The 9,831-nt window shown below is 50.1% G+C and overlaps 1 protein-coding gene across 5 annotated transcripts; it reads right to left on the bottom strand.

Annotated features, from left to right (window-relative positions):
- Nucleotides 1–113: 113 nt before the first annotated feature.
- On the bottom strand, nucleotides 114–9,164 carry LOC122382853 (myosin light chain 1-like). 5 transcript variants are annotated; one of them, XR_006256738.1, is made up of 8 exons: nucleotides 9,048–9,164; nucleotides 8,524–8,551; nucleotides 5,512–5,652; nucleotides 5,087–5,254; nucleotides 4,504–4,590; nucleotides 2,511–2,587; nucleotides 681–789; nucleotides 114–595 (listed from the first exon to the last, which is right to left on the bottom strand). XR_006256738.1 is itself a non-coding variant. In XM_043368715.1 (7 exons), exons 1-6 carry the CDS (start codon nucleotides 9,048–9,050, stop codon nucleotides 3,048–3,050), a joined length of 462 nt encoding a protein of 153 aa, XP_043224650.1. In that variant the 5' UTR covers nucleotides 9,051–9,164; the 3' UTR covers nucleotides 114–789; nucleotides 3,011–3,047. The 5 variants fall into 5 exon arrangements, 3 of the variants coding, with proteins under 3 accessions (XP_043224650.1, XP_043224648.1, XP_043224649.1); XR_006256739.1 differs by lacking the exon at nucleotides 2,511–2,587 and adding an exon at nucleotides 2,072–2,143; XM_043368715.1 differs by lacking the exon at nucleotides 2,511–2,587 and adding an exon at nucleotides 3,011–3,082 and having other exon boundaries at nucleotides 114–789.
- Between the last annotated feature and the right edge of the window lie 667 nt (nucleotides 9,165–9,831).

Genomic DNA, 9,831 nt, shown 5'->3' with positions numbered 1-9,831 from the left:
ACAACATCAATGATTTAAACAACGTTGCAAATACTATTAAAAGGCCCACTCCCAGTGCCTAATGCTCATCGAGCTTTCCAGTTTCATGCCGTGCAGTGAGACAAAAACATACATATAATTTACAAATTTATTTACATATTGTTCCGAAACTTGATAAAACAGATTTGCCGGATGGTACTGACTGATGATGCTGACTCTTCTGTGATGTCAAGTTAACGGAAAGGACTCGGGCACAACGGACAACGGACGGACACGGACCACGGACAGACGACCACGGACAGACGGACAGACGAGCGCTCCGCCACGCCGGCCGGTCGGCACCAGGCAGCGGAGCGGGCGCGCGCACTCCCGCGCCAGAGCGTCAACACCGACTTACGTCGGGGCGCTCTCTGCAGCGGGAGCTGACTAGATCGCACTCAGTCCGCCCTGGCGAGAGGGCTCCGGACGCGGCACGCCACACGCACACGCACAGCGGCGCGCGACACGCGCCAATATTCACACGCACACATCACGAGTGAAATATACATATGTATGGGTTCGAGCTGGCGGAGCTTATAAAAAAAAATTCCCTGGAAGTGAAGGTGGCCGGCGCCGCCACTGTGTCGGCCGCGTCGCTGCCGCCCGGGCCGAGGGGGCGGCGGCGGCGGTCGGCGGCGGCGGCGCCGGCTCGCGAGCGCCGCGCTCACCACGCGCAGACTGCACACAGCTGCTGAGCGAGGCCGCCAGGTGACTCGGCGGCCGGGAGGCCACCTCCCAGTGAAAGATGGGTCGAGATGTTGGTTCGTTTACCTGGAAACACGCATAGACGGTCAAACGGGCGAGTCAAACGTTGACGATTGTCAGATTATTTGTTGTATATAAGCTAATGAGCCACTGAAAACTAAAATGGATCATTTATCTTAGAGAATTCGCCACTGATAATGAAATATGAATAAAGCATTTCTAGATACAGATAATATGAAAAGAAAATACATGTTTGCTGGAAGCGAACATTGACGATGAGATAAAACATTGCGATACCAGGCGAAGCAAATAGAGCGAGCATATGTTTTATACATCATTCAGGTACTGCCGTTCCCAGTTTACCATCATTGTTAGTTGCTGGCAGAGAAACACAAGCTGGAAGCATGCACGGTTCACATAAGTCACAGCGTTTGGGAGGACGTAGCGTTGTCTGCTTTCAATGCTATCATAGCTGATCACAAAATTGCTTTCTTTTCGCTTCCTTTCATCATTCAAGTGTTCAATATCGTTTGGTGTCAGACTGTACAACATAAATATCAATCATCCTTTTATAAAATTAATGTCTTCTTCCTTTAAGACAGAGAAAACAACATTGGGAAGATCAAGACAACTTGTAGAAGTCAATCAAGCATCGGATACATTTAGTACAGCGGAGCATCCGCTCGAGAATTGATAGAACTTTCCCACCATCATTCGTCGAATCATGCCGAATGCAAGTGCTCTTGAAACAATTCAATATATACAGAATGTTACATGATTATGGCAGCTGCAAGCCACCAACAGAAGGTAAATAAAATAATTGTCACTTTGCCGATTTCACGGAATCGGACTGACCGCTTTTCACTGCATGCGGATTCGCATCCCACCGTTTCTTTCCATTCCAGACATGCGACCTTTCACTGGCCACCGAGTTACCTGTTTCGAGCCAGACTTTGGAGAGGCCACTGCTATAGGGGCACTACGCGACCGAGTCGGGGAAAGGACCAGCCATCAACCGCTTGATGAACCCTAGGGGTAAGACGAGCCGGCGGGGTCAGGCGAGGGTCATGTAAGCGGCACACGGGCACCAGTTAGTCGGCGTTGGACGATCACTGAAGCTGGTGTGTCAGACGTCCACGCATACGAGTGGTGAGGTCTAGTGTCTACATGTAGGACAGAGCGGCATGGCGCGGCGACTGGGCAGTATGGCAACGTCAATACGCAGAGCAGCAAGCTCTCCGCGGTGCCTTTCGCTGAGCTTTTACAGAGGCGAAGCTCGCACAGCTGCTGGAAGCCGTTCGAGAAAGACGTGACGGCGGCAGACGCTACAAAGCTAGGCTCTGTGTACCTGCGGAGGAACTGCGCCGACGCGCTTACTTCTTCTCGGGGTTGGGGCCGGCCAGTAGCCGTTTTACAAAGGCTGTAACAGAGCCGCCGATTGGACAAGGCTGTTACAGAGAGCAGGAGCACGCTCAAAAGTATGTCATGAGACCCTAGGTTGCTGGTCAGAGAGGGTTGCAGGGGTCAATAGGGTCTAAAAAGCGCCGTCATTCAGAGGTCGCTTGGGTGAAATGTCAAGGGTGAGTGGTTCAAAGCGGGGCGGAAGAGCCCGCGCTGAAGTCCTCGGAGTGCTCCGGGGTTGGAGGGGCTCAGGTGACGTGCGTCGGAGGCAAACTGTAGCTGTTCCAATGGGGTATTGTGGCGTGAAGGTACGATCTACACGGTGCAATCTACATGCGGGAACCGGGTGACTGGGGTGGGGAATCGGTCAGCAATAGGGCAGCTACCTCTGAGCTTGAATGTCGAAGTTTGCGAATTTACTTCGCATCCGGGAAGGGGCCGGCTATCAGCTTTTTGACGAAGGCTGCAATCAATAGCGTCACATCTGGGTCACATGCAGTCTCGCTGCCAAATCTCTCTCGACTGTAAACTCTTGGTCGACATGTCACAATCTACTCTGTCTCACCTACACAACGCTACAACTAACTACAACTCAACACCATCCCAAAAACAATGGCAAATACTACAATCAGTGTCACACTACCCAACAACTGTGGCACGCCACAGCCGCTGCGACCCACTGCTGCAAACTGAGGTAGGATCATCACAACAGTTCTTCGATACCGCATTCAACCTGCTACTGATAATGATGAACTCTGGGCTAGGATATATCTATCATACGCGCATTTCTGAAAACGCAAGCACACTGGTACGATTCTGGACCACTCTAAGGGCCTACGATACGTCTGCTCTTACTAAGTACTGAAATCCTTGAGGCACCACTTACGCGTCATTGATGATATACTTAAATGATTTTTGCGCGTTCATTTCAGCATGGTGGTGAGTTTCTTAAGGAAAGCTGAAACACCCGGATAATTATTGCAAATCTTGAATAACAAAGCGATTGCTGTAGTAACCTGAACTAAAACCCCACTGACGAGTTAACGTAACCAGGAGCAAAAAAAAAACCAGAAGGTAGACAGCTGATAACGTCATAAGTCATAGCACAATTTAATGTCACTTAACCCGCGCCCCGTAGGGCTACCGGCGGACCCTACCACCCGTAGGGGGGGGGGGGCCGTTTCGGCCCCCCCCTAAGATCTCGGAAAGTTACCGGCCGATTTTCAAAATTCAAACGCGTTCGATAGCCCCACCCGGGAACTACCTTGTGACCAAATTTCATTGACCTAGGTCAAACCGATGACGTCACAGGTCAGGTCAAAGGTCAGATTTTCACCGTTCACAGGCAATTCATGAAATGTGCTGTGAAAGCGAGTAAATTGGTAATTTATTGAAAACCATCGATGGTACATTGTTCGTCAAACACATACCTTGCTATCTGAGGTCACTGATACCAGGTCAGGTCACAGCGAGGTCAGGTCACCGGGGGTCACAATATGAATGTGTCGTGTGATACATGTTTTATGGTCCATTTTACATGACAAATGCGATTATGTGGGTTAGGCAGCCTTTGGGGCCAGCCTAGGTCACGTTTTTGTGAAGGTCAGGTCAAGGACAGGTCAAATTAGGTCAAATTTCAAAGTTGATATTTTTGCATAAAATGGGTATCGATTCGATGCAGCTCGTCACGGGGAGTCTAATGAATGGTGGTCTTCGTTTTGCTCTACGAGTTCTAGAATTGCCAAAAATTGAGTTTGAAAATTTGACGTCATCATTTTTGAACAGTTTTTTCGCTATAACTTGGCCAAAAAACGAGGTATCGATCTGAAATTTGGTATGTAGATAGAAGACGGTAGGCACTATCACATATATTCCGGTTTTTTCGAAATTCAAAAAACTTTTTGGATTTTTTGGCGAATATATCCAAAAAAATGTTTTTTTGATTTTTGGGGGTCAAAACTCATAAATTTCAAAAATTCGAGATAGCAGTTTTGTAGCCCTGTCAATTCTACACCTTTTATGTCTTGATCATTTTTCTGTATCTTCAAAGCTGTAGTCCTGACAGGTCTTCTCGCGAAGGTCTTTTTTCGGTCGAAAATGACAGAACATGACGTCACTCTGACGTCATTTGTGGCCAACCTATCATAGCCTCTGGAAATTTTTTTTGTCACAATGTGTAAAATTGATGCCCGGAGAGGTCCTGAAAGTTTGGTGGCGATATCTCCAGCCGTTTAGGAGATATCGACCGAAAAGGACAGGGGGGGGCCGTTTCGGCCCCCCCCCCTACGGGGCGCGGGTTAAACCCATACCCAATCCGCCCCAATCACCTCCATCACTGTCTCCTCCCGCTACCCCAGCGCTCTCTCACGCTCCACTTACGCTCGTAAGGAATAAAGCCGTCCTCATCCTCTTCGTCGCAGCACTCGGCCATGATGTCGTTGACCTCCTTCTCCGTCAGCCGCTCACCTGGAGAGGACAGCAGCACGGTCAGCTACCGCGTCAGCAGGCTGAGTAACTCCCTACACCAGACACGGTAAACGGCCCCGCTCCCTGGGTGTTAGCGGGGCGGCTGAGCCAGCAACAAAGTGAACTTGGAGTCAATAGGCGACTGATATATAGTGAATAGGAGTTGATTTCAGTGGATAAAACGCGTAATGTGTTTAGCCCGTATAGCCATTCAATGTATGTCAAGAATGACACGCAAAATGGCAAAATTGTAACAAACGAGAGATAACATTAGCCATGATAATAATTAACGCAAAGAGGTACTGTTGATCAAGCACGCGCACTGCGTACTTCTCTGACCGAAGGAGCAGAGGACAGAGTAGAGAGTAGAGGAGAGGGAGAGAGAGAGAGAGAGAGAGAGAGAGAGAGAGAGAGAGAGAGAGAGAGAGAGAGAGAGGGGGGGGGGAGGGAGAGTGGGAGAGGACAGAGTAAAGAGGATGGAGAGAGCGTCACTGACCGAGAGAGAGCAGCACGTGCGACAGCTCAGCCGCCATCATGGTGCCGTTCTCCGCCTTGTCGTACAGCTTCAGGCACTCCATGAAGTCTTCGTAGCCACCCTGGTCCTTGTCCTTCTTGACCTGCGAGAAGATGGGCAGGAACTCGTCCAGCTTCAGCTTCTTCTGCTCTGTAAACAAAACGATAGAGACGGCGTCATTAAAAATCGTAAAATCTTTCGATCAAGAACTCACAACAAATGAGAGCAAGCTTGCGCATCAGCAATCGTTAACAGAGTGAATTACGGATGAAAATGTGGACACGAAATAATCGAACGAGATAAAAAATTATCGATTTGTTAATAACAATTCAAAGGAGTAAATCTTTATTACCGAGCGGTATTTAACGGCTCGCTAAAAAAAAAAAACAGCACCGGTATGCACTTACTCTTGATCTTTTGTCCGCCCAGCTTCTCGATCATGGCCAGGGTGGGGTTGAGGTTGAGCGCGCGCAGCACGTCGCCCAGGTAGTAGGCGTCAACCTCATCCTTGCCTTCGAAGTCGTAGATGGAGAAGGCGAACTGAGCCCCTGGAAATGAAATGACGCTGTCAAACGAGGCGTGATTATTATTTTAGTTATTGCCATGGATCTTGGTGGTCCAGAAGCTGTGCTGTACGCAGAACTATCCGAGCCGAGCGGTGTAATGGTGAGAGCCCGGTTCGATCCGTTTTGATGTCAAGAGTTCACTATTAACTTCTGACAAAGATTGTCTGCACTCTGCAGTCAGTGACAATGATTGCAGTTAAGGTCAGATAAAGTCGGTGAGCGGAACGGGTTCTGCACGACTGTGTGAACATGCTGGTTCTAAACTTTTGCTTAATGGAAAAAATTGCGTTTTGAAACTTGGTTACAATTCGCATCGGCTTTGCCGGCTTCCAGACCACATCTCCCATCCATTTCAGGAAGCACGCGAGCGCGATGGCCCAACGGCCCGGGCCGGGCGGCCGGTAGTTTTGACTGCCGTCGCTAGATGGCAGGACCGAGCGCGCCTGAAAGCTATGCTGTACCGCGCGACAGTTGGAGATTCCTACAAGTACCGCTAGATGGCAGAGCGCCCGCACCGCCCGGAAGCTATGCTGTGCCGCCTAGCACGATTCATTAGGTTGGCAATAGGGCGGCGTTGGCACCTGGGGCATGCAGGTTTTCTGCTAAACCAGATGGGTAGCACGCCTACGACAGAAAATGTGAGGTGCTATGCCATACGACAAAGGGTCAACTCCCAGTATCGTTAATAAAGGAAGATTCACAAAACTATGAGCAAAAGAAATGCAATTTGCACTCTTTATCTTCATCCTCATATCAGTAAGTACAGCCCTCAGCAGACTGCGTGGTAGGTATTCTTTTTTTGACAAAACCGATAATTACTCAAAGGCTATGTCAACAGTCGGCCGAAACTCACTGCAAGTAGATGCGCCATGCTCCACTCCTTCGATTGAGTCTGTCACTAAACAAACTATACGGCTTGTATGGCACCAAAATGCAAAAGTTTGTTTTGGGGGCTAATATAAACTTTTGGGTTTTGTTGCTAAACTGGATGGAAAATGCATACGATGATAATGCCAATCTAAGGTGTGGTGCCTCGCGCCTCTTGCTGTTACGATTTTCGAGTGACCGATAGCATAGTATTCTCGTTATTCTCGGTTTTGTCGAAAAAAAGAATACCTACCACGCAGTTTGCAGAGGGCTGTACCTTTCAGCCGAATAAGGAATTCCTGGGGAAGCCAATGCAAAGGTCATTCCCCGAAGCTTCATCTGCCTCCACATTTAGCTGTTCGTTTCGTCACAGATTGGCTAACCGAACACTGAACAGTTAGGTGCGACATGTGCTAGTGCTCCCAGAAGACCAGCTCCTTTGCGGGGCCGTCGGCGCCGTGAGGTGGGCTCTCTCCCCAGCGGCACCTGCTAAACATCGCTGGCGCAGCAGCCTGTCACCGGCGCCGAACACGCCAGCCGCCGAGTCGGGTTACGTGCCAAGAATAACGGCAGAGCGTCACTGCACCAGCCGCGCTGTGCGAACACACCACGTTGCTCTCTGCTCACCATACAGAGCCCCGGGAACGCTGAGGTGACGCCGTGCTGTAGAAAGGTGCCCACAGTCTGCATCTGCTGTAGTTAAGGGGCAATAGTACTGGTGACTGGTGAGGAGCATAAGATTTTTTCTCCTGTTATCTGTTCGGAGACAGCCATGAAGGCACTCATCTAATTCAGAGCCGAATACAAATTTGAGACAATGATCTCAACCGTGTGAGTAGGAAAAGAAATCAGTGTGCTACCAAACACAAAAAAGGCAATTTAGATATTGATTCCAAAAAGCATGTGAAACGCTTTCAACCACCACCTTTGAAAGTCAGGAGACTTGATTAAGGATTTTAAAGGCCTTATAGTAATGAACGTGAAATCAATGCTTATCATCCCACAGCATCAAAGCTGGCAACCATTAGTTACAGCATTGAACTGAAATCTATCCACGATTATCTTTCCCAAGGAAAGGTAGACGAGATGCGAACTTTTTCGAGATTTTTCGCGTTCATCTGCGGACAGTCCGTAGATGGCGGGCCCTCGTGACATGAGCGTGATCAGTGGCGCCGCGCGGCCCCTCGGTCGGGCTCGGGGGGCCGAGGCCTGCCCGCTGGCAGCCGAGATGGGCCCGCATAGTTCCGGCAGAGGCCGGGCCGCGCCCGATTTAGAGCGGGCACCTGCCAGAGGCCGGTGGCGCCGCGCCGCGACGGCCGGGACGGGCCGGGCGGGGCCGCTGCTGGCACCCGGCCAGCTGGGTAGTCATCGACGGTGGCGCAGAATTTTCCGCAGACTCCGCCACCGGCAGAATATTACACTGATCATGAGAAATGATGGGAGCGACCGATCCGAGAGTTGGTTATGATGGCCATATCCAGTATCCACCATCCGGCACTGGTGTAAGAGGCTGAACAGTCGCCGACAATCCACAGGGGCCACCGCTGGCCCACGGCGAAATTTGATACTCGCGCTGATAATCATATGCACGACAACGCTCTAACCATGTAGCAATATACATATCGATATGCAATAGGGATGCCACAGCACAGATGCTTTGAAAGCCAGCATGTAATTTATAAATGCAATAAAGCATATTGCATATAAGTCATCATAAATAAATAATCGCTAGAAAGATTATAGGTGCAACTCAATTGTCGTTAAACCCGGCGCTATAAAACATCTCACTCACAACACTACAGAAGCAAAAAGGTGTTTATCAAACTTACGCCCCAAACCAACTGCGAAATATTTCCCACTTAGTAACAACTTATGAGAAAGCTCATTGAATTTTGTGTGCCTTCCTTTGTTCCCAAGAGTGCGGTTTAGGCCAGCCAGTTGCATTATTATGTCACACAAGTGACAGATAGATGGTATGATACTCACTCTCAACATCTCTGGCAGCGAGGTCGGCCTGCAACACAGAAGGAAACGACCGTCAATGATGGACATATTGAGGAAGGTGACATACACGTATACTTTGATGAGCAAAGCGGACACAGTTCAGTGCTAATAGCGTATGACGAATCATCTCTGGTCTTCTTCCTTTCATAGAGAGAAAAGGCAAGTGTTAAATGAAGCCAAAGTATCCAGATGCAAAAGTGAAAGCGTAACTTCATTACTTAAGAAGGCAGTCTGGCGTAAAAGCTATAAGAGAACGTGCAGAGAATATTTGAAATTTAACATTCATATAGCACTATCCGTCTCTGCTACAAGCAAGCAGTCTTTGATCAGTTGGTAGCAACATCACCGGAGGGTGCGCTCTGACGCGAGCGACGGGTCTCGCTCCGCTAGCCGTCGATCTCCACAGAGGGTCGCTGGTCTTCAGGTCACTGGCGCGCGTCACCACTGGTGCTGTGCTCACAGTCTCACTCCCAGCGCCGGCTGCGCGGCGCGCGCTGAGCTCTTACCATGATGTTGTTCGTGCGGTGGGATGTTGCGCAGTGCACCCCTCGCTGGCTAGACCCGAAGTGAACCGGCACACCGGCCGACACTCGGTGGCCCTCCCAATTTAGGGGAGCAGAGGGCGCACCGGTCGACACCTAAAAATACCCAGATGGATTCCTGCCTTCCGCGGCCAGGCTGGGTCGGCCCGGCCGCCGGCGCCGGGCGGTGGCGGCGCTGCTGGGACGGAGGTCCGTCACACGATACAGAGGTGCCAAAGCTGGGGGTGTCGGGGGCCGCGCGGACCATGGCCGCCCCAAACGGTCACTGGGCCGTCCCGGGGGCGGGAGCAGTAAAGGCTGACCCGAGCAGTACCTAACCCTATCGGGCGAACGGTTCGGCGATATGGGATACTGGATGTTGCTCCCGGGAAAACCCGGAAGGAAAGAGCATATGCTAACCAGTTGGAGGGGAGCTCGTTGAGGTGAGTTGAAAGGGTCGAACAAACCATCACTAAGTGATGAGCAACAGGTGAATGCTGGCTTCCTATATGGCAGCTCCCACGCTCTTTGGGCTATATGGCGTGCTCTTACGACAAACCGAGGCCAAAATGAAACGAATGCGATATATTGTTAAAAAAAAAAAATACCTGCTAACCGTATACCTACCACAATGCTACATTTCAAGGCACTGACATTGACATTCAAGAAATAACATAATCAGACTGTTCGCTTACTTTTTCGTGATTTTCAGCTGTTATACTCGGCGTGCCGTGCAGGTGCCGTGCAAGGTCAGGTCACCAGCCAGCTC

Source organism: Amphibalanus amphitrite, unplaced genomic scaffold (genome assembly GCF_019059575.1).
Source record: "Amphibalanus amphitrite isolate SeventyFive unplaced genomic scaffold, NRLGWU_Aamphi_draft 000148F_arrow, whole genome shotgun sequence".
Lineage (NCBI taxonomy): Eukaryota > Metazoa > Arthropoda > Thecostraca > Balanomorpha > Balanidae > Amphibalanus > Amphibalanus amphitrite.
Note: the sequence above shows the minus strand (reverse complement) of the source record. Positions and strands in the feature narration are given on the sequence as shown.

Excerpts from the sequence above, each read along its gene's own strand:
- LOC122382853 (XM_043368713.1), bottom strand. Across the intron at positions 5,653-8,523 it reads CGCTGCCAGAGATGTTGAGA|GGGCTCAGTTCGCCTTCTCC; the intron begins GTGAGTATCATA and ends TTTCATTTCCAG. Across the intron at positions 4,591-5,086 it reads GCACGTGCTGCTCTCTCTCG|GTGAGCGGCTGACGGAGAAG; the intron begins GTCAGTGACGCT and ends TGTCCTCTCCAG.